Genomic DNA, 23899 nt, shown 5'->3' with positions numbered 1-23899 from the left:
TTGGCAAAGAGATGGGGAAATTGCAACCTTTGAACATTACTGGTGGGAATGTGAAATGATGCAGCCACTGTGGAAACCAGTTTGGCAATTCCTCAAAAAGCTAAAGATAGAGTTAACGTATGACTCAGAAATTCTACTCTTAGGTATATACTCAAGAGAATTGAAAACATATGTTCTGTTTGCACATGAAAAAACTTGCACACAAATGTTCACAGCGGCACTATTTATAAAAGCCTAAGTGTAGGAACAACCCAAGGGTCCGTCAACGGATGCACAGATAAACAAAATGCGGTACATTTTTACAATGGAATATTATCCGGCCACTAAAAGGAATGGAGGACTGTCACAGGCTACAGCACAGGTGAGCCTTGAAAACATCATGCTAGGTGAAACGAAGCCAGACCCAAAAGGCCACAGATTGTATGATTCCAATTCTATGAAATTTCCCCAAGAGAAAAATCCACAAGAGACAAAGTGGATTTGTGGTTGCCAGTGGGTGGAGAGAGAAGAGAATTGGGAGGTGTGGGGTTTCATTTGGGGATGATGAATGTTCTGGAAGCATATAGCGGTGATCGTTGCACAACACTGTGGATATACTAAAGGCCACTGAATTGCACAATTTAAAATGGTTAAAATGATGAATGATATGTTCTCTCTGGGGTGCCTGGGGGGCTCGGTTGGTTAAGCATCCGGCTCTTGGTCTCATCCGGCTCATGAGTTTAAGCCCCACATCGGGCTCCACGCTGAGAGTACACAGCCTGCTTGGAGTTCTCTCTCTCTCTCTCTCTCTCTCTCTCAAATAAATAAACTTTTTAAAAAAGGATCAATGATATGTTCTCTGAATTTTAACTCAATAAGAAAATACAAAAGAAAATTGCCAATTGATGTTAGCACTACCCCCAAAATAAGACAATCAGAACCCACAAGCCTAAAAAAAATCTTTCTCGTTCTCTGCAGAAGTTAAATATTTTCACATGGGATGAGAACTCGCCATCATTCTGAGATCAGCAATATTTATTCTGACCCTGTTGAAAGCTCAGACACGTTGAAACCCTCACTTAGTAAATAATCGAAGAAGTACAGGAAATATGAGCATGCGTTTGCTTAGTGGGTACGTTTCCAAAATTTGAGAAAAATAAAATGACAAGGCTTTCTATGAAAAGCCTCTTCACATTTATAAGAGCATTCTCAAATGCAAAACTCTTTGGAAGTGATGGTAGTGAACAGGAAGATAGGAATGCAAACTGCCAACCTCTCCTCCCGACTCTGTTTCTTGGGGAAGTGAAAGCCAAGGTCATTCTGGTCATCGAGGTACTTTGGAATTCTTTTGCATCTCACACTTTTTTTGGACTGACATGCTGTACTATTGCATTTGGAACATGGAATACCATAAACTTCCACCTTGCACAATCCTCCTTGCGTGGTCCCCAAGAAAGCTCACTTTATTTCCATTTGTCTTCACGGCATACGGCAAGGGGAAGAAATTGTGTGATGGAGAGGAAGAGAGGCTGGTAATAGTGTTCAATAATGCGCAAAAAGTGGGCCAGCGCCAGGAAGATAGTTCGATAGCCATCAGATGGTGGGGAAAAAAAATGACAAGAATTTTCTTTTTTTTTTTTTTTTTTTTTTTTGCAAAGTAGTTCTCTCACCGTGTGTGCACCCACCTCCCCTGGCAACTCTTTAAGGACCCTGTTCCTAAACCCGAGAAGCTCTCTGAGCCTCGGGCGGGAGCAGCGACATTATCTGTGCGGTCCAGCGCAAAACGAATACGTGCAGCCCCTTGCTCAGAAATGATTCAGGTTGTTCAAAAAGTCAACAGCAAAGCGCGCACCTAGCTGTTGTACACAGTGCAAACCCGCGGTCTGGTGGAAGGGGTTTGAGCAGACAGACGCTCCTGGCTCCTGGTTCCATCACATCCTTCCTGCGATTAGAGGCAGGTCACTAAGGCCCTAAAACCTCACTTTCCTCCCCCAAAACACGAGTTTAATCATCCCCATCCCTTCCGTTGCTGCCGGATTTTTTTTTTTTAAGTCTCAAGCTTGAAGGCTATTGTCTAATGTGTTTTCAATGTTTCCACGGGGAAGAGAGCGCTGTATGTTTCGCCGGGGTGTGAATGGCAAGAAAGCCTTTTGGTGGATTAAATATGGGTCCTTCAAAGATTAAGGAAGGGGGCCGAGGGGGACTGCACTTCCTCTCATCTCCTAGCTGACACACTTTGCCTCTCTCTGTGTTTTTATTAGCTCGTGTCCTCAGTACATCAGTGGCAAGGGTGATGAAACCGGTGGCAGATTTAACTGCCAGGCAGCTGGGTCACTGCCCCGTGGGTCTTGTTGTCATGCTGCGATCTTAAAGTGACCACGGCTGTTTGGGCTGCTGCTTTCCCAAAGGCTCCGAGAGAGACCACTGAATAGTTAATCGGTGGGAAAGGAAAGGAAGAGGCTGTTGCTTGCAGAAAGCATAGAGAAGCTGCTTTGAAAAATCCCAAGGTGGCGGAGTATCAAGAACACGGTTCCTGCTGTGGGCAGCTGTGTGTGCGAAGGGCAGCCTGAGGGCTTAAAATCAAATCTCCAGCACGGGTTGGTGCCCCTCCCCTGGGGCCTTGGCAATAGAGGCCGAGGGCCTAAGCACTACAAAATGAAGAAACCCTCAATGCTATGGGATGAGGGTTATCATTTAGAGTTATCTTTATTGTTAGCAGCATCGGTGAATAATGTTTTCTAAGGCAGAAAAAAAAAAAGAAGAAGCAAGTGCTAAAGACTGGGAAAACAGGATGACTTATTTAACAGGCAAGAACCGCAGGCCCCTTACCTGAAACCTTCTCATGTCCCTCGGGTTTCCTGCTGTTTTCAAACAATTCTGATTGCACTTGAGGAAAAATTTGAGAAAGAATCTGCGAAGAGAAAGCAACGTGTTACACTCCGGAGTAAACAGTTTTTAAGAGAAAATAGATCTGCATTATATTAGATTTGATTGGAAAGCGATTGTGTTTCAAAGTCTGGGGAATTTCAGCCAGCCGCCTGGGAAGGAACACCCTGCCCCAACCCACTGCAATTTGCAAATTTGGATGTTTGCAATCACACGCCAGCTCCATCACCCGTTGAGGATTGTGAGGTGGCTCCCAAGCTGGGCTGCTGGTTGTATACCCGCCCCCCCCACCCCCGCCACCCCCACCCCGAGTTGCAAGGGCACTCTGTCTCCCAAAAATAAGCCTTCCAAGGCAGCAGTGACTCCTGCCGCGCAAAAATGTCTTGCTCCGGGGTAAAAAAAAATGGCATGACTTCACCCAGAATCCTAGGGTTCCTCACGCATGTGGCTTTCCGCGGGCCACACACACCTTCACGCTCGCACACCTCACACGTATCCCCTCACCCACAAAAGGGCCCCTGATATTTTTAACCAATGTATATAAAAATCAGAAAACGGTATGTTGCCATCCAAAGGCAGATCGGTCTGTGCAGGAATACACTGGGGTTTTTATGATTAATAACAAGTGTGAATGTCCTCTCAGACCATCTGTAGATTATCCCGAAAAATACAAAGGCGCAGCATAATGGTCTGAGGTTATCATTCATAAGGCATATTTTAAAGCCCACAGCTTCTGAAATAAACTATTTGTGCAGGTTTAAAATTGGGAACCTTTAATCAGACAAGGACATGAAACAACAACAACAACAAAAATGGCAGGGGTGGTCTTTTCGGCCATTTACCTATTTCATGTTTTGGATTTTGTTGCAAAACACAATAAGTTTCTCATTTATTTCACTTGCAGAGTCCTTTTCCTTAAAAAAAAAAAAAAATCCAGCTTTTGCAGTGTTAAAGTCCCAGGTGAGCTAGGCCTATTTCCCTTTCTGTTACTATGACAACGAAATTTTACCGCAGTCCCAAAGTCCCTCCAGAACTCTCACATCCATGCCTTGAATTAGAACTTTAAAGGAAAAGATATACATTTTTTTTCCCAGGATTTACCAACAAAAATAAGTGGAAATCAACAATGCTTCCAAAAATTCTATTTTAAAGCAACGGCTGGTGAGATGCTCTCAGGGTGACCTTCTGTTTATTTTCATTTTTTTTTTTTAAAGAATCACACAAAAGAATTAGAGCGCGCTCCGGTTAATTGTATGTAGCACTTAAAGAAAAAAATAATAATAATAGCCCTGATGGAAAGATAAGCAGTACACGATAAAGGAGGAGAGAGTGGGAACTGTATTCTGCACAGTGTTTTCTGTGTTGGAGTCTCTTTTACTCCAGATTCGCTAAAAATATTTGGCCAAGTGCTCCTGACCCCTATCTATGAATAAGGTGGGGTGTGAATTTGGAAATAACAGCTAAATTTTTTTTCGTGCTGTTACGACATCTGCTTTTCACTTCTCTTTTAATCTTTGCTGGGGCGGGGGTGGGAGTGGGGCGTGGGGGGTGGGGCGGGGGGTGGGCATTACTTCCGGTGCCATGCAGCCACCGAGGGTCTCCAGCCGAGGTACCTCTGGAATGACAGGGCAGAGAAGATGCCCCGCACTGCGTTTTTATTTTTTTTTTCTTTTGCCCCTCACTGCTTTACGCAGTGTCCAAATTCACCACCTGCCTTTGCTCCCTAAAATGCAGTGAAATGCCTGCCCGTAGCACTCGGAGACCGAGCAGAATTCAAACATTTGATTTTTGTGAGGGGAAATGTTCCTCCGTTTGTACAGTCTCCGCAGAGGCAGCTACTGCCACTCAGGACTCACGGAGATCCTTTAAAACTTGCTGTTTCTCACAGCAGTCCCCTTGTAAACAATAGCCCTCCCCCCCCCACCCCCCATGGGTGATTTACACCTTTTCCCCTCTTCAAACCAAATCAAGTGCCTTTTCTTACCAAGTCCTTGATGTTTGGAAAGTTTTGCTTCAGCGGAGCTCCTTATAATGCACGCTCTGTGTGTTAGACTTTCCCTTACCTGCCCTACCCTCTCCCTGAAACGTATCTGGTGAAGACATTAATGTTCGCGAAGGCATTATTGCGCGCATGGTGTGGTAGGTGGAAAAGTGCAAAAAAAAAAAATGCTTACAAGAAATCAAATTGATTGGGGGAAACGAGGGGCCTGCCGACAGGCTCGATTCATTTTCAATTAGGAGTTCTTTGGATGGAAAGTTTTGACTCTTTGGCTGGCCTGGGATTGGAGTTTGTAACCTAGACAGCTCCCTGCACCGTAGGGATATAACCCTCCGTTCACAAAGGAGAAGGGAATGGCGGCGGGGGTAAGTCAAGCGGGGAGGGAGAGAGAGAAAATTCTCTTACGTTGTACAGTACTTTCTAAAGGAAGGCACAGCGGCTTCTAAGTGGCTAGCTCCAGAAACTATGGCCTGGATATTTTATACGTGAACCTAAAAATTCATGTAAAGGAATTCTGGGGTTTACTGAGGTCTCCAATTTTTTCTCTTCCTTTTCCTGCTGTCTTCCACCTCCCTCGCCCACACCCCCTCCACCCACCGTGCTCAGGGGCTTGCTAGAGAACCCTTTACTAACTATACCATCCATTAGCCACAGGCAGGGAACAAATCCCCTGGGTCTGGATCCCTCCGAAGCCACAGCTGCCTGGGAAATGTCAGCACTCTGCACTCAGAAACGGGAAACCAAAATGAATTACAAGATTCGGACCAAATGTGCAGATTCTCATCAGGATGGATGTTGTTATTTCCACTTTCTCCAAACAGCGTTGACTCCATAAATATTATAGCCACTCAGCATATAGTACACTTTGCAAGGCTTCTGATCTCATTCCTGAGGAGCGAACTCTAACAACTGCAGGACTGTCCTTGTTTTATAGACGCGGGGAGGTGGGATCAGAATGGGAACTCGAGCCATCAGCTTTCAACCTGGTTCCTAGGTCCGCTGAGGCAACCTAAGGTACCAAAAGGCATTCCCGCACTCCACAAATATATATTAAATGCTGACAGGATTCTAGTCTTGACCTGCTACCCACCAGCTATGCAACCAGGTTACCTCACTTCCCTGGGCCTCAGTTTCTTCCGCTGGGTTTAACTGGATGACCTCCAGGGCTGAGGCAACATTAACGTTCTATGATCACAAAGTCAAGCGTGTAGAGCTGAGAGCCCTCCAGAAATGGCTGCACTGATAGAAGAAAGCACTGAAGACAAAAAGACCCCGATTTACTAAAGTCCAAGTGGGATGTTTCCAGGGTTTTCTAGAGATAGGGCAAACCCACTGATCTGAGATTGTGGAAAAAGAACTAACTAAATAACTAAATAAGGCAGGACAGCTGATGGATGGAAAGTGAGGCATCTTAGGCGATGCCTTGGTCAGAGCAGGTGGTACCCTGGGGCTTGGCAGGCAAACTGCTGAGTGTCCATTCTCTCAAGACCCCTTCTGGATGCTTCTGAGGCAGGAGAAGGTGGCTCAGGAACATCACAGGTCAAAGCCACCTCTGTCCCTGCTCACCATTCTGGGTTGGACCAGCGGCTGAAGGGTGTCGGGATCACAGAAGGGACGGAAAGGAAGTTTGTCTCCTCTGTGCAGTACCCTGAGCTAGGTGCTTCATATACAGCGCGCCATTTTTTTCTTGCAACAACTTTATGACTGATGAATCGTCTCACAGCCACGAAAAACAAAGGCACCAGATTTTTCAGACACTTGCCCAAGATCACACAGCTTGTCCGTGGCAGAAACAAGGATTTGAACCTGGGTCTTTCTCGCAGCAAGCTCCATCTGGCATTCTATGTTTCCTGAACCAATTAGATTACGGCAATGACTGCACAGCTCTGTGAACAGATGAGAAGGCATGGCGCTGTACACGTTAAATGGGTGAACTTTATAGTGTGTCAGTTATATCTCAAAACAGCTGTTTTAAAACAGAAAATGCTCAGGAAGGAAGGAAGAGGGAAGGAGGGAGGAAGGAAGGAAAAGGGAAGGAGGGAGGGAGAGAGGGACGGAGGGAGGTAAGGGGAGGGGGGTGGAAAGAAAGAGAACCACGTGAAGGATTCTGGTTTCTTGGTGAGAGGGCTATAGCATCGCAAGAGGGAAACATTAGGTCAAAGATAGTTGCATGGAAGTCAATGCCTACTAATGAAAGTCATGTATTTACCTATCTGATCGACTGCAAAGTATATAGTAAATTCCACAGAAGTTCAAGCACCATGGCAAATAAGATGGACAAAATCTTTGCCCTCATGGAGCACACAATCAACCTCTTCAAAATATACTTCTTCAGATTGTGAGAGGCGTCTGGAGACCCCTGAACATGGGTCTACGATCTCACGGGATCTCCTAGTACCCCAGAACTCTTCTTCTCCCAATCTGGAATACTGGAACACGCATCACTGTTAAGAATAGAATGAAAGTTCTAGAAGGGTGGGTCTAGAAGTGTCCTGAGCCCTTCCCAAAAGGAACCTGAGTTTAAAACCGGTTGCAGAAATAGGGCGCAGAGTGACGGCCTGGAGGGTGGGAGAAGCAGGGCGGGCAGGACGTGTCTCTAAATCCAAGGAAGGGCAATTACTCAGCATTCACGCCGGATTCCAGAATTATAACCAACGATCCGACTAGTACGAAACCCAGCAGAATTCTGTCCAGATTTGTGGTAGAGGTCATTCAATTCACCTCCCATTTGAAGTCCGAGATCCAGCGCCTTCTAAAAAAATTGCGATACGAAAAGTGTTGCGGAGAGCACTGTGGGAAGACATGAACGTCTGCAAGGAAAAGATTAGACAGGGATGCCCATCAAAAGAATGTGAACTAGGGGCGCCTGGGTGGCTCAGTCGGTTGGGCGTCCGACTTCGGCCCAGGTCACGATCTCGCGGTCCGTGAGTTCGAGCCCCGCGTCGGGCTCTGGGCTGACAGCTCAGAGTCTGGAGCCTGTTTCGGATTCTGTGTCTCCCTCTCTCTCTGCCCCTCCCCTGTTCATGCTCTGTCTCTCTCTGTCTCAAAAATAAATAAATGTGAACAAAAAAAAAAGAATGTGAACTAGCACCAGTAACAGCCACCATCAGGTAGAACCTTACTCTACACAAAGTAATGTGTAAAATACCTTTCACTTTGAAAACTTTTCCCTTAAAAAAACATATCTAATTCTGCCTATGTTGGAAATAATTTCTGCAGTACCATGATCACACGTTCCACACCACAGAGATGAGACTACCCCCACCGTCTCCAAAGGCCAAGAGCAAGGGGTACTCTCTCTGGTTCTCTCTGTCTCTCTCTGCCACGGTGGCCACATAAGCAGGCTGGCTCACTGAAGCCTGAGCCACATGTAGACTGGATATGCCTCACAAACCGTGTAGGTGTTTAAAGGCCGAAGTCCAACGATTTTCGAGGAAGACACATGTTATCTGGACTAACTACTAAGCCGCCTTTTCTAGAGTCCAATAAATTAAAATACAATTGGCTCCCACTGCTTGTGGGTGCTTCTGAAAAGAAGGTTAACTCCTTTCCTTTAAGGCACTGCTACCACTTCTGAGAACTATCAAATGTAGGGAGAGGCCGGATCATCCAGTCATATTTGAAAGAAATGAGCATTTGCCTCTCTTGTCCCAGGGCCCTGTCACGCTTGGATCCTCGGGGGACTAGGCAGGATGAGGGGCCGCGCTGGATGGACACACCTGCGGGGGCCATTTTCTCACCCAGAACGTCCAACATGGCAGCTCCCTCTGCTTTACAAGGTAAGAAAACCCCTAAGTGCTGGGTTTCCACTTGAGACCAGTAAAAAACATGATGATAATGCTCCAGCTTTAATCTAGGTCTTAACTGTAACATCCTCTTTGAACCTTCTGACAACAGAAAGAACGCATTTCCCTCTCCCAAAAGCCTACAACAGAATCCAAATCCTGGCGGCCAAAGTGAGATGAAGGGCAGCAGTGGGCCCCATGCTTGGCTCAAAGATGACATTGCTCTTGATAAATCTATTGATTGTTTAGGTATCAGCCCAAGGAAGAAAGGGCCCTGAAGCTTTAAGGGCCTTGTGAAGGGTCTCATTCAAGTCCACAAAAATCAAGAGACTCGGGGGGGGGGGGGTCAAGCTCCCCATTGGCTCTTGCTATGCCTTAAAAACTTGACAGTGGGGCATCTGGGAATGGTTGGAACTTGACATCTGCTTGGTAAGATGACAGCCAAAACAAAGGTTCAAGAAGATCCATGGAAAGGGGAGATAACTGAAAAATGTTGACTGACTGGGATCTTTAGGCTTAAATCAAATACTCATTTCTCTAAGCTGAATTTCTAGGTGATCTATTTATTTAAAGAGTCCCTTAAAATGTAAATATAAATACATGAACAGAGCAGACAGAATCTTTAATCTCCACAGGCATCCCTATGGAAGAGTTGTATTACCATTAAAGTTTATCCACGTAGACTGCTTCGGTGAGAGCTCATTTCAGACCCAAAAAATGTAAGTTTACGGAAAATCTTGAAGCACTACATTGTCTTACTTACAACTACACTCAACTCCTCTCACTCCCGATGGTTGAAAGACTAATTACGGAGATGATTGTAATAACAAGAAATAAATAACCCACATTCATCGACCTCACATTATGTGCCACGTGTGATTGTATTTAACCCACCCACCTCTGAGAGTAGGAGAATTAACATCTCCGTTTTACAGGGGAGAGGAACAACACTCACACAGGTGAGATTACTTGTCCAAGGTCAAACAGCTAATAAGTAGAAGAGCTAGAAGAGGAACTCTGCTTCCTCTGACTCTTAGAAAAACATGGCTCTGGTGGGAGGTTGGCTGTGCTTCTTTTCTTGTTGTCTTTAATGTTTTCAATGTATATTTATTTTTGAGAAAGAGAGAAAGAGTGCAAGTGAAGGAGGAGCAGAGAGAGAGAGAGAGAGAGAGAGAGAGAGAGAGAGAATCCCAAGCAGGCTCCAGGCTCCGAGCCAGCCACACAGAGCCCGATGCAGGGCTCGAACCCACGAACCATGAGATGACGACCTGAGCCGAAGTGGGACGCTCAACCGACTGAACCACCCAGGCGACCTTGGCCGTGCTTCTTTTGAAGAAAAAGGTAGGACATACAGCCAAGTGGCTCTTTGCTTCAGGGACTAGGGCCTCACTGATCTATGGGGGGATCATGTGATATCCTTCACCTTATTCTACGGAAATGAGAGTAAAGTCACTCTTCGTGTCACAAAACAAAACAAGCAGACAAAAGTCTATCAGGTATCCGAAAATAAAACATCTCAAGAACCCACGTGGTCCAAACATGACATGACCCAAAGAGTTACAGCCTTCTAGAAAAAGAACACAAAATACTGCTTGAGTGGATGATGACGATTAGGGGTCGTTTGTCCATCAAGACTGTAGATGGAAGGGGCACCCAGGTGGCTCAGTCAGGTAAGCATCCAACTCTTTGTTTCAGCTCAGGTCACGATCTCACCGTTTCGTGAGTTCGAGCCCCGCATGCGTCAGGCCCCGCGCTGGCAGAGCCTGCTTGGGATTCTCTCTCTCCGTCATTCTCTGCCCCTCCCCCACTCATGCTCTCTCTGTCTCTCTTAAACAAATAAATCAACTTAAAAAAATAAAAGACTATGGAGACAGAAAAGGCTGGGAGTCAAATGTGCAACATGAGCAGTTGAATTAAATCTTGGAAAACATTTTTTGAGAGTCAAGTCACCAAGCTAAATTTTGAAAGCATTACCCAAGGGACCGAGGAGGCTCTCCTACATTGGAGATTTTTTAATAGACCAGCAAGTTCATTTCTTTGGCCGCAGATAATTTCGGTCTTACATGTGGCAGCTCACTGGGGTGTCCCCACCAAGTCACTGCCACACGACATCAAGGCTTCTGCAATTACTGTTATTATTTTTTGCTTGCTTTGTATTTATTGTAAAAAAAAAAGTTAGGGACCTTCAGTTTCTTCCTCTGTAACCTGACCCCCTGCACCAGTGGCGAGGATTAATTATCCACGCCAAGTGTTTGGGCTGGGACATAGTAACTTAGCACCCTCACCTTTCCATAGGCGAACTTATGGCACCTCGCCCTGAATTGCCCCTTCCTCGCCACCACATGTGAAAATGGCTCATTTTCTAAACAAAATTGTACCAGAGGGAGTTGCCATAAATTCAGATCTGGTTCTCTCTGCATTGATTACCTCTCCAGTATTAATATATACTCTACTGAAAGATCTTCCCTTAATTTTCAGGGAGAGATCATTTGTTTGTTTTTTTTTTTTAAGTTTTTTAATGTTTATTTTTAAGAAAGAGAGAGAGAGCGTGAGCAGGAGAGGGGCAGAGAGCGAGGGAGGCACGGAACTCAAAGCGGGCTCCAGTAGCACAGAGCCCCACATGAGACTTGAGCTCATGAACCGCGAGATCAAGACCTTAACTGACTGAGCCACCCAGGCACCCCTATTTTATTATTTTTTTAATGTTTATTTTTGAGAGAGAGAGAGAATGAGCAGGGTTGGGGAAGAGAGAGTGGGGGACAGAGGATCTGAAGCAGGCTCCGCACTGACCACAGCAAGCCCGATGTGGGGTTCGAACTCAGGGACCAAAGTTGGATGCTCAACTGACGGAGCCACCCGGGCATGCCCTGGAAAGATACCGTAAAAAGAAAAACAAAAATGCCATTAAATCTATCACAACAGATCGTAGGAAGAGAGCAACGGCAGAGGACCGTGGGTCAGAGTCCTCATCCGCGTTTTCCGCAAACTACGGTCAGGCAAAACAATTCGGTTCCTCACTGGCAGCGGGCCCCATCAGATCATTTTCTATTCGGCGTTCACTCCAATCACAAGCTCCTGGAAGTGGCACTTCAGTTTGGCACTTCAGTTTCAGATCCTTCATTACCAAACACACTGCCTCTCCAGTGGACCAGGAGGGAGCGACTTCCCCCACTGTGTAATTCTGGCTCTGTATTGATAGACTCCATTTCCGAGCCATTTCGGGATTTCTTCCGAAGTGAGGGTCTCCCAGAGCTCAAGTGCAAACAACCGACTGTCAACAGTCGCTGAGTTGCCAAAGCAAGGGGCCACTTTGATTCTCCACGTCTTACCAATAACACCCTATAGTTTCTGAGGACCTGGGGTTATGTGGCGGGAGGTTTTTTTGTCTTTTTTTTCCTTCTGGAGTCAGACACACATCCTCACTCCCCTGAATTCCATTACTTGGCAACATGAGGCTCGTAGGAAAAGAATCTCCAAGGAGAAGTCCTTGTTTTTGCACTCGGATGAAAATCTGACACCATTAATGAAAATAATAATTGAACTCTTTGGGCTTGAATTGGAGTGAAACAGAACGCTAAGAGCATGTTTGTAATTCCAATTGTTCTCAGAAAGTGTCTTTGGAGGGCTCTTGGCAATGTGCGCTGTTCCAGCTTTTCCTTTTGTTTTTTGTTTGTGTGTTTGTTTTGCTTTGTTTTTAACCCGCATCCTCTTTTTGGCCGGATCCTTCCCTCTCCCTTCAGATCAATAAGAGGAAAAAAGACGGAGGGAGGGAAACTGAACGTGGTACCGGCTGACTTCAGGAAGCATCATTCAGGGAGACTTCAGAATTGGAATACAAATCTCTTTCCCTTTCTAACGCCCACGACGACTCGGATGAAGGAGAGAAATGAAGTTATTAGCCAGCCATCAGCTTAATGGGTCCTTACCATCCTATTTCCTTAGTGCCCCTTCTCCCCTTGGACAGGCTTCCCCTCCCCCTCCCGCGGCTCTGCCCTCCCTGTGAAGCTCATCTATGCTAGGCTGAGCAATGAACACCAATTACACCAAGAGCCCTTTGCTGCTGCCTGGTCCGCTGGTTTTACTGTTTTGCCAGATGGTTGAGGCCAATGTGTAAAACTCTCTACCCTACCATTAATTCATAACTTGGTAATAACTTTCCCACGGCTCCAGGAAATTGAAATGAAGTGCAAATGTGAATATTTGGAAAGGGAATCAAGGTTGGACAACTCTTCTACCTGCCAGCACAGATAACGGTCGGACAAAAAAGATATCCCTTTCTACACAGGTTGGAAGGTTACTTTCCTGAAACTAAGGCGGACCGACCCAATACGCAATATTGGATAAAGTGGCGAGCAAAGTTCAGAGTTTGGGTCCCTCCTATCACCGCTTTCCCCCCGCAGTTTTTAGCTTTATACTTACTGCACCTATGGGTCCACTCACTAGTGACCTTGAGTTTGAGCATCTATGTAATGCTATATTCTTATGACAGAGTCGTAGATTAGCAGATATGAGTGCATTCTCTTGGTAAGACAGGACACCATCCAATGTTTTTTAGCATCATTAAACTAAAACTGACTTTTCACCTGCTCCCATACCATATGCAGCTGCAAATTTTTAAATTAAACTATGAAGCCATGCATAAATTTACATATATTACAGACTAGCCTCTCCATTTAACATGCAAATGTACTCCAATGTTTCAGAACACCTTCTGTCGCTAATTAATTTGCTGAATTATAATTAGACTAATCCTGCATAATTAATAAGCACAGATTTTTTTTTAATTTGTAAGCAGCTTGAGGAGATCATTCACTTCCTTCTATAAACTGCTAAGTAAGTGTTAAAAAAAATCTGGAAAGAGCATGTGTGAAAAGGTATGTTTGATGTCGCATACAAACTCAAACTAGTGTGGAAGATACAGAAGTCAGTATTGATAAAGGTACATATTTGAAGCCAACATTCAAACAATCAAAAAAATCTCACTCAGAGGATGGGGACTAATTCTCCCTTTGTCTCCTTGTGTATAATGTTTTATTCTTTGCCGTCTATCCGTCGGATCTTGCAAGATCACAGAGGCGGGAGAGGATTAAAGTAACCGTATGTTGTATTAGGAGAGATAATGATATTAACACTCCACTGTATATCAAAACACTCTGTGCATGCTGGGTGCTTATAAGCCCCTTTGATGGTATTTGGAATCATTTTCATTTTGGCTGCCAAAAACACCCGAGATCCATCTAGTGGAAACAATTAAGTTCCATTAGTACTGTATCCATTCGGTAATGATTACAATGAAGGGTCCCTCTTTAATGCTGAAGAGTACGGTCTCAAAGAAACACACGCATCTGTGCGCTTGAAAACGTGAAACTATATAGTTTTACGACCGAGCACGAGGCTCAATTTTGACCCGGAGAATAAACCAGGGGCAGGAGAGTCCAGGTATGGGTCGATAACTTGTTTGAAATTTTGAGGCAAGGAGGGAATCCGGAAGGCCAAAGTGTGCTTAACAGTCACACAAATCGAGGACAAAGCTAGAAACACAAAGTGGGAAATGCATGTTCTGGCAGGGGGGAGTGATCAAACTTTCAAAGAGAGGAGAAATAACAGGCTGGGAGAAAGCAGAGAGGTCCTTGGCCCTCCCACTCTGCGAAGTCACTAATAGTAGCAGCCAAAAAAGATCGGTAGGCCAAAAGGACGGGGCCACTTGAAATGTGCCTGGCTGTCTATCACTGGAATGCAGGTTTTCACAGGGAATGCACACAACAGCAACTTCCGAAGAAGGGGAAACATTTTCCCAGGTCCGTTACCATATACTTCCTCATTACTAGGCAGCCAACATTTTTTTTTTTTTCCACAAAGCTAGGACACAAGCTAGCTCAGGAGTGGAGATGAAAGTTTAAATGTTCTTTAACGGTTATTATTTATCTTTGAGAGGTGGGGGTGGGGGGAGGCACAGAGAACAAGGAAGACACGATCTGAAGCAGGCTCCAGGCTCTGAGCTGTCAGCACAGGGCTGAAAGAAGGGCTCAAACTCACAAATGTTGAAATCGTGACCTGAGCCCAAGTCGGACGCTCAGCTGACCGAGCCATCCGGGCACCCCAGAGTGTAAATGCAAGTTTAGACGTGCACTAGCCCCTCAGAGGCCTGTGGCCACTGCCAGGAGCCAATGCCAGGGGGTCAGACTGACAGGCGGCTCCTGCTTCTGCCCTGAGAGGCATTCATCTTATTTTTTCTTTTTCTTTTTTTTTTTTTAATTTTTTTTTAAGTTTATCTATTTGTGACAGAGACAGAGAGCGAGCATGAGCTGGGGAGGTGCAGAGACAGAGAGGGAGGCAAAGAATCCGAAGCAGGCTCCAAGCTGTCAGCACAGAGCCCGATGCGGGGCTCGAACTCACAAACCGTGAGATCATGACCTGGGCCGAAGTTGGACGCTTAACCGACTGAGCCACCCAGGCGCCCGAGAGGCATTCGTCTTAGACCCCGGCTACGGCCTGGGGCTATTGCAGTGACTAAGCAGACTGAGAAAAATATCTTGAAAGCACCTGGAAAGAGTGCAACAATTTTTCTGAGCAAAGTGATGTTATTACTTGGATAGTTTGGAAGCATAAGACACTGGGACGGGTTTTCAGAGTCAAACCATAGCTTTTGCCTTTGGTTTCCACCTGAGGAGATTAAAATGGTTTTAGGCAGGTTTGTAAAAGCCTAAAAGAAAGGGAGCTCTCTGTGTATCTCGTAGTGACTCAGAAGGAACATAACAACAGCTGGAATAATGCTATTAATAAGAGGCAACAATTATCTTCGGTCAAAAACTACATGCATCGCCATGGAGATCCTGAATAACACCTTCACCTTTCAAGAAAACCCACTGTAATATAGCGTGCTCGTCTTTCAAACTCCCCACATCCCATTTTTTAGTAGGAAACCTGGTTTCTGTGTAGTCGGGAACGGGTGCGGGTCTGTTTTGCTAAAGCGAGAAAAGGGCTTAATCGTTAAATTCTGACTGAAAGGGAGGGCCTCCCTGCTTCCTCCCTGAAGTGTTGGACCAAGGACGCCACATCCCCTCTGCAGCAGAGCTTAGAGATGGAAAGAGCCAGAAGGTCACCCAGTCAAGCCCCACGTATGGATAGGCAAAAGATTTGGTTTTGGTTTTGGTTTTCTTGGCTATTTTCTCCAGCTTTACCCAGCCAATTTCAAAATACGTACCAGGGGGAGAGAGCCGAGAGAAAGCAGTTGTGGCCCATGCACAGTCAGGTTTTGAGACATTCCTGACAACTTATTAGGGAGAAAGAGAAACGACTTTGTGGCCTTTAAACACTAAGGTGTAAAGCAATTCGTTAACAAACCCACATCACTTGTGGCTAATGGTTTTTTTTTTCCCCTCGTATATACATTCCAGGAAATTCCTCTAATTTTACTCTTTACCGGGAAGATCTTCCCCCCTTGACTATCACTCCCAGTTTCTTCTCGTGATTTGTTCTGTCTCCATCCCTCTGTCTCCCCAGTTCGTAAATTCAGGACGGCGTGTTGTGCTTTTCAAGAGTCATGGGGGGGGGGGAGGCGAGTTGGGAAGAAGGGGTGGCCGGAGCAAAGAAGCCGAGATGATAATGACATCAAAGCTCTACCTCATCTGAAATGTATGACGGCTTGCCTCCACCGTAGCCGTGAAGACCCACATTCCCAGTTAATGCAACCTTCATGCCAAAAAAAGGAAACAAGAAAGAATGTGTAACCTGACAGGTAGCAGGTGGTACATATGGAATTATCATTGGCTATTAACACCAGGTCGGGTATCATATTAGCCACTTTCAGACTGCATTTGCCAAACCCACATAAAAATATAAAACCAGGTATTTCAATATTCTGTCACTCCCTTAGCAAAACAGATTTTCTTATATTACTCATAGTAGAGTCAGCCGGCTTTCATTAGAATTTTTTTAAGGTTTTTTTTTTTTTCCTTAAAGGAAGCACTAAACCTAAATGATATAAGAGAGAAACTAGGACAAAAATCAGGTCAAGAATTTGATACAAAAAGCATCCAGATAAAGCTGATAATATTCCAGAGTGTTGTCAGTATCGCGGCCGATGATGACATTTGTCTAATCTCAACCCAACCCCTAGATCTACATGAGGTCCCAGGAATCAGGTATTATTTCTGATTTTTTTTTTCATTCAAACTTTGCTGATTCTAAAGCCTCTCTTTACTTTCTGGGTATCACTCACTTTCTGGAAACTTCCAAATCTTAGTACCAAAAATGGAATCTTTCTTTCACATGCCACTAAGAGATTTTTTTTTTAATCTGTTCCACTTTTTTTCACGCGGGGCTCGAACTCACGGACCGTGAGATCATGACCTGAGCCGAAGTCGGACGCTCCACCGACTGAGCCACCCAGGCACCCCCGAAACTCTAGTTTCTTAAATAACTTCCAAACTGATGAAAATCGGTTTTCTTTCTTTAGCCCGGTTTTATGATATGCAGTGTTTTACAAGTCCAGACCATTTCCAAAGGTAAGAGTGGATTTTAGGTAATTATCCCTGCCCTTCATTAAATAAGATCTGTTCTTTCAGCCAGGGGAGTAGAATGCGTGCCTTCACAGTACCTTCGCTTGAGGCCAGAGAATCACGATGACTCAAATAAAGAAAACCTTTCTTCAGAAAAAGATTGCAAAGGTGTTGGGTATCTACAGAGATCCTCAACTTTAATGGTTCAAACACTCATTTCCTTCACCAGAACAGATACCATTGCCACGTCAAAGTACACAGCACACACACATACACACACACACACACGAAACAGGGTAGCACAAAAAATGCATGAAAGTTGCATATAGTCCCCAAAACTCTGTTGAGACTTTCAATGCCATTGGCTTTCTTACTCTCCAAAATGCCTTTGAAGTAAGTGCTGATAAGCCAAATGGACCACCGCAAGTTCTTTTGGGAACATGGCGGAGAATTCAATGAATGACTAAAATTTTAACACCATGAGGGGAAGAAAGGCTTGATCATTGACACGCTCAATATTCAGCAATCTGCAAAAACTAAAGACTTGGATTGCCTCATATGAGCCGTCCCTTTCCCCACAGCTTAGAGTTGAGTTTGTGGTTTCTCCTCGTGCGGTAGATCAGAGAACACAGTCATTAATGACAAAAAAAAATCACTTCCCTTGGGGAGTCAGCAGCTGACCTGGAAGTAAAACGTCTCAGCCCTTCACTCAGAGGCCACAGAGCCTGTTCTGTTTTCTCAGGGAGCTGCCAGGACTCAAGCGAACAGTAGGACTGGGTCCAGGAGCATGGGAAAACGAGAGCCACAGCTCCCTGGGGAAGAAGCACAGAAGGTCGCACAGCCACGCTGGGAGAAGGGCAGCTCTGTCCAGCCCGGCATTTTCTGCTGACTCAGAACCCAGGGATCCAATGCCAGCTTCTCCCTGGCAAAGCCATCGGCAGGATCACCACCCCCAGAAACGGCCCAGAAATGCCTCTGGTCCAGCACCGTCACAAGGAAGTCATCTTGGCTCCTGGATGACTCAGAGCTGATTGGCTGCACATTGGCCCCCAATTGAAGCTACAATTCTACTGTTCCTCCTGATAGAATCCTGCCTTGAAATCTGACAGAACAGGAAGAAGAGGGCCCGTTTTTGTTACCATCCCTCAGCCTGCCAAGGTGATTACAGTTTAGCCATGCTGAGCAAACAGCTAATCCATGGCTAAAGTTCTTTGTTTTCTAAGAAAAAGGAGATTTCCTCACTCCCAGGAACATGACTACATTAAGTTTTCTTTAGATAGTGCAAGTTCTGAACTGATCAAAATGTGTGTCCACCCCCCTGCTTTGTTAGCCAAGGCCTTGAGTTGGGGGTAAGGGGAGCACTTGAGTTCAAGTTCGAGATAGAGTCCAACTGAAAGGCCCAGGTGTGGTTCGTGGCCTTGCACAGTTTGTCCTCATCTATTTTTTTATCATTATTTATTTTGAGAGACAGAGAGAGTGCGAGCGGGGGAGGGGCAGAGAGCGGGGGAGAGAGAGAGAGAGAGAGAGAATCCCAAGCAGGCTCCAAACCGTCAGCATAGAGCCCAAGGCGGGGCTCGAACCCACGAACCGCAAGATCATGACCCAAGCCGAAACCAAGAATCGGACGCTTAACTGACTGAGCCACCCAGGCACCCCTTGTCCTCCTCTTTAAGCTTATCGCTTTATTAAGAATACATTCTATTTTGAGGCTGGCCAAGGTTATGATAGCGAAGCCTTGCTCGGTGAACGAAGCGAGGCAGATGAACTTTTACATTACGATTGTAAAAAGCGATAATGTAGTTCTCCAAAATTAGCGGACTCCTTTTGGTTTTAACTCGGCTGTGTTAACCGGGGCTGAATGTTTACCCTTCTCCAAATGAGATGACTCACCGAAAAGTGAAGATAAATGTCACCTACTTTTCATGTGATCTATAAAATTAATCTCCCATGCTGATGTTAATACCGATAATGTAGTGTAGGAGGCAGTGCGACCCACAGGATAAAACTTAAGAGGAAAGCGAGCGTGTTCAATTCCTGCCTATATTACTCACAATATTTTCACCTCTCTGTTTCACTGCCTACTCTCGGCCCTCGTACACGTTCCCTCACATATCTTCCCTGTAAAATTGGGTATTACCTCGGGGAGATGCTGGGAAAATTACTTAGGTGCTTTGGGAAACAACTTAAAACACCTTTTAGAACTTTCTCGTGAAATAGCAGATACTGTTAACGTCCCTACCGTCGCGGCAGCCTTCGGTAAATAACCATGACACATTTAGCAAATTGTCTTTCTACTCGGTGAAAGACGATCCCACACAGGTAACCCTCCACCCAAAGGGTTCCGTTTATTTCCAGAGAATAAATTACACAGAAGGAGGGCACCATGGATAATAATTAAGTCACCAGGAAGAGATCAATGCTTGCACTTCAGGGGTTAAACCAAGAGCTGATTACATCGAGAAGGAATTCATGTTCTGTATTCAGCTGTAAAAGAAACTGGGAGTTCTGTGTTTGGTGTCTGAAACATCTTTCGGAACACTAAATCAATTTCATATCAATAATTGCCAGATATATGCTAGATTAAATGAACCAACACAGATAGCTTTGTTCACAGAGAAAACAGGGCCAAATGGCCTTCATTAGCATGACTAATCCCAAAGTTCTGTGTTTCGATAATCAGATGTCTAAGCCTGAATTCTCACTCTTGCAATACATCGTTTGGCACAAGACATTATACACCCAGCTATTCTTTGCCTTTCACGTGCATGCAGGATGTCAGAACAGCAAGGTGACGTTTATAGCGTCCGTATGAGCCACAACTGCGCCCACTGGTGCTTGGAAACATACCAGACGCACAGAAAATGAGGAACTGGCTCTTCAGTGCAGGGCTGAGGCTTTTCCCAGACCCGTTTCTGGGGTGCTTTAGAAACACCTGCTTTGGCCTTGGGAGCCTGAGGGGGACCCTCTTAACAATAGTTTCAAAAACCAGGCCTTTCTTCATAACAACTCTCCAGCAGCCCCATCCTGCTGGTCCCTTTCCTGCCATGCTTATAGGACCAAATGGGCCCTGTAACTGAAGGCTTGGTAGTATTTTCACCTCGGACCTGAGAATAGTTTCCCTTTTTTTGAAATTCTAACGTATCTTTTCTCCTTGCGACTTCTCAGTTTGAAAATGATAACAAATTTTGTCCCTAAACAACCCTGTGAATTTCAGGGTTTCTCTCAGGATCTCTTAACTAGAAAAGAATGGGCTTTTCAGAAAACCAGGGGCGTAGAAAATGAGCTGAGGAAGGTCATCAGAATGACTGGTGTGGGTGGAAACTAGGGAATCGTCAGGGCCCGGCTTCCACCACGGACAATTGGACGTGCAGGAAAATGTTGGCAGAGCACTTAGAACCTTGTGGAAGGGGGCTGTGGACATTATCATTTGTCGGCCCTGGTTTTCTAATCCTCAAGTCCACCCCCTCACCCCCAACCCGCCATTACATCACCTCAGCCAGTCCTTGTGAATATACTTCACCAGCTGCCCTTTGAAGAGTGAGTGAGTGAGAGTGTGTGTGTGTGCGTGTGTGTGTGAGTGTGTGTACTGCCAGAAACACAGAATAGCTCTTCAGGGCCTAATCACAAGGCAGCCAAGCCTCTGGACAGTCTCCTTTGGAGGTCTGTGAGCCTCAGGTCAGAACAGCTGCCTCTGAGTCATGGTGGGCTGTGGGGCCCCAAATGCCTTCATAGCTGATGTCTTCAGAGCTGAGAAAATACTTAATTTTCATTTCCATGATAGAAAGGAAGTTGTTTTTTGTTTGTCTGTTTGCAAAACCCTTACAACCCAGGCAGGGAATTATTTATTTTGAGCAAGGGGGGTTGGGGGCGCACAAGCACAGGAGGGGCAGAGAGAGAGGGAGAGACAGGAGCCCAAGCAGGCTCGCACTACCAGCACACGGCTGGCTGCAGGGCTCAAACCCACGAACCCCAAGATCATGATCTGAGCCAAAATCAAGAGTCGGCCGCTTCACTGAGCCACCCAGATGCCACAGGGAATGCATTTTAGAGTCAAGGGTGACTGTCCCTAGACTGTGGTTTTGAAAATCACAGACTCCGATTATGAACGTTCCTGGAGCACAGCTCGTATGCACAAGTACCAGCCATGTCCTTGCAGGCTCTACTCTCCTGTGCTATGTGCGTGTGCACACTTGTGCACTGTAATGGTTCTCTTCCTTTCCCCCATTGATACAGCGGCAAAGAATTCCTCAACTGCCCCGCCTGGCAGGTGCTCCAAGGAGTCTTGACTCAAACATGCAGTTAGCTCAGAGGGGCAGAGAGAGTCCTTCTGATGGGAGGCAAAACCAGCAGGCGACGGCTCCACGTCCCCAGGTACAGGGCCACAATACAGAGCGTGAGGAGGACGTCTTTGTCCTCTCCACATGGTAGCCTGGCTGAGAAGTCAAGTGTTTCTGTGAGTTTTCTGGGACCGAATCCGAGGCAGGCTGGCTCATCCACTATAGATGCTATTGCAAAGAAAGGTATTTATTTATTTGTCTGTTTGTTTTTGAGAGAGAGGGAGAACAGGTGTGTATGAGGGAGCAGGGGAGGGGCAGAGGGAGAGAGAGAATCTTAAGCAGGCTCCACACTCAGTGAGGAGCCTGACGCAGGGCTGGATCCCACGACCTCGGGATCATGACCTGAGCCAAAATCAAGAGTCAGGTGCTCAACTGACTGAGCCACCCAGGCGCCCCCAAAGGAAGGTGCGGAGGAAACATCATGTCTGGCCTGTGAAATCTGTCCGCCCACCCCACCTCTCCCGTCTTTCCAACGTTCTTCTCAAGTCTCGCTAAGAGTAATGCACTAAGCGCTTGGACCGGATGGTGGCGGAATCTCTTGAGAAACAATCTGGAGAGGAGGGCAGGCCTGGTGCCTTTGTGAGTGGAACCTCAGCCTTTACACCTTGACTTTGGCAAAGGAAACACAACTTTCTCTCTGGGCATCCCCTTTCTCTGATTCTGAGCAGGCTGTATTAAGAGTTTTCATTTAGTGAGAAGGTGTGCATTGTTCCTACTCTCCGTGACACTCACCGACTCCCCCAACGTGTCCCACCAACTCACGGAGGCCTGAGTCCCTTCCACATACCGAGGCTACTTCCTAAGAGATGCGATCACCGTCAACGCTGGCGATAGTTTATTGTTGCATGTAAAATTTGAGAAGCACCCTGGAAAATTCTATTCATAATCTTTGCAGCCATCTACGTTCACCACACTTCCCAGAAGAAATGAGAAGAGAATCGTCACCACCTCAGAAAACCCCTGAGATCAAGGAGGACGTGCACGTGATCTTTGGGGGCCAGTAAGGAGAGGCAGAAGTCCCAGGGAGAGTTTCAGGACTGTGACGGCTAGTGTGGAGTGTCAACTTGGCTAATGGCTAAGCTCCACTGTCCAGTTATTGAATCAAACATTAGTCGAGGTGTTGCTGTGGAGGTATTTATAGGATGTGGTTAACATCTGTAGTCAGTCGACTTTAAGTAAAGGCAATTACCCTCACAATGTGGGTGCGTCTCATCCAGTTACTTGAAGGTCTAAAGCAAAAACTGGCATTTCCTAGATAAGACATTCTGCTTCAAGGTTTACAGCACCAACCCCAGCCTGAATTTCTAGGCTGCATATGGGTTTTGGACTTGCTAACCTCACCGCACCAGTATATGAGCCAACTCATATATATGTATACATATATACACACACATATACACACACATACACACACATATATATGTATGTGTGTATATGTATGTGTGTGTATGTATGTCCATGTACATATATATATATATATATATATATATATATATATGTATTCTCTTATTGGTTTCTCCCGAGAGAGAACTTTTATCATTCTAGAACCTAAAGATGCAAAGAACCTAAAAGTACGAAAGAGTAGACACTTTTCTGCCTGAGTGGATAACTCCGAGGTGAGCTGTCCTATTCTTGGTACACAGTAAACCTTCTGGGGACATTCCTTCTGAGTGGTACAAGAGGGAGGTGGGGGAGAGGAAGGGGGGAATATTTCTGTGATTCATGCTGCTGTGGCCTTATAACAGTAAATTTTACATACCTGACTGAAAAGTACTCAATTGGAACTTAAACCCTAAACAGAGTGAGTTTACATGACATTGTCGTTATTATGGCCCAGCTACAATCAAATTGTGTCAAGTACCATGGGCTTTCTTTCCTTCTCTGAGAAATCCCTATATTTCTCTGGAAGAGTTACATAACTCTGATGAGAAAACCTCGTAGAGAATAAAACCTGGCCTTTATGGACCCAGGACAAGACCAGAATGTATGTATTCCATTCAATAAAGATAAAAATAGAAGGAATCATGCCCGCTGTATAAAGGACGAAGGCTTGTCCCCTCCTCCCCATGCACCTATAGCCAGAAGTTTGAAAACTGTCAGAAATGGGTTTCCCCTAGCTTAATGGGAAAAGACATGGGTTAGAATCTGGTAGGGGTGAATGTTATTCTTTAGGATGAATTCAGTTAAGAAAAAAAAAATTCAACGTTAGCATGTATTCCTGAACTCTTTTCCCCACTTTCTTGAGGCTATTTGGCATCCTAGATGCACAGGTTGGGTCTCTACAGGCTGTAGGAAGAGAAGAACCTTTTAGATACCTGGTCGTTACCGGCTTAAGTCTCAGTGCTAACTGTGGAAGAGAGAAAGAGAACCCCACAGGCTTTTCACTTGCTCTTTGACCCCTTTCACCTTGGA

The 23899-nt window shown here is 45.5% G+C and overlaps 1 protein-coding gene across 1 annotated transcript in view; it reads right to left on the bottom strand.

Annotated features, from left to right (window-relative positions):
- The window catches only part of EBF2 (EBF transcription factor 2), a 193878-nt gene that overhangs the window by 54906 nt on the left and 115073 nt on the right, over positions 1–23899 (bottom strand). The window contains exon 7 of the mRNA XM_027077364.2: positions 2809–2890. Coding sequence (XP_026933165.1) covers positions 2809–2890 — 82 coding nt within the window. The remainder of the gene's footprint in view (positions 1–2808; positions 2891–23899) is intronic.

This window comes from Acinonyx jubatus, chromosome B1 (assembly GCF_027475565.1).
Source record: "Acinonyx jubatus isolate Ajub_Pintada_27869175 chromosome B1, VMU_Ajub_asm_v1.0, whole genome shotgun sequence".
Taxonomy (NCBI): domain Eukaryota; kingdom Metazoa; phylum Chordata; class Mammalia; order Carnivora; family Felidae; genus Acinonyx; species Acinonyx jubatus.
Note: the sequence above shows the minus strand (reverse complement) of the source record. Positions and strands in the feature narration are given on the sequence as shown.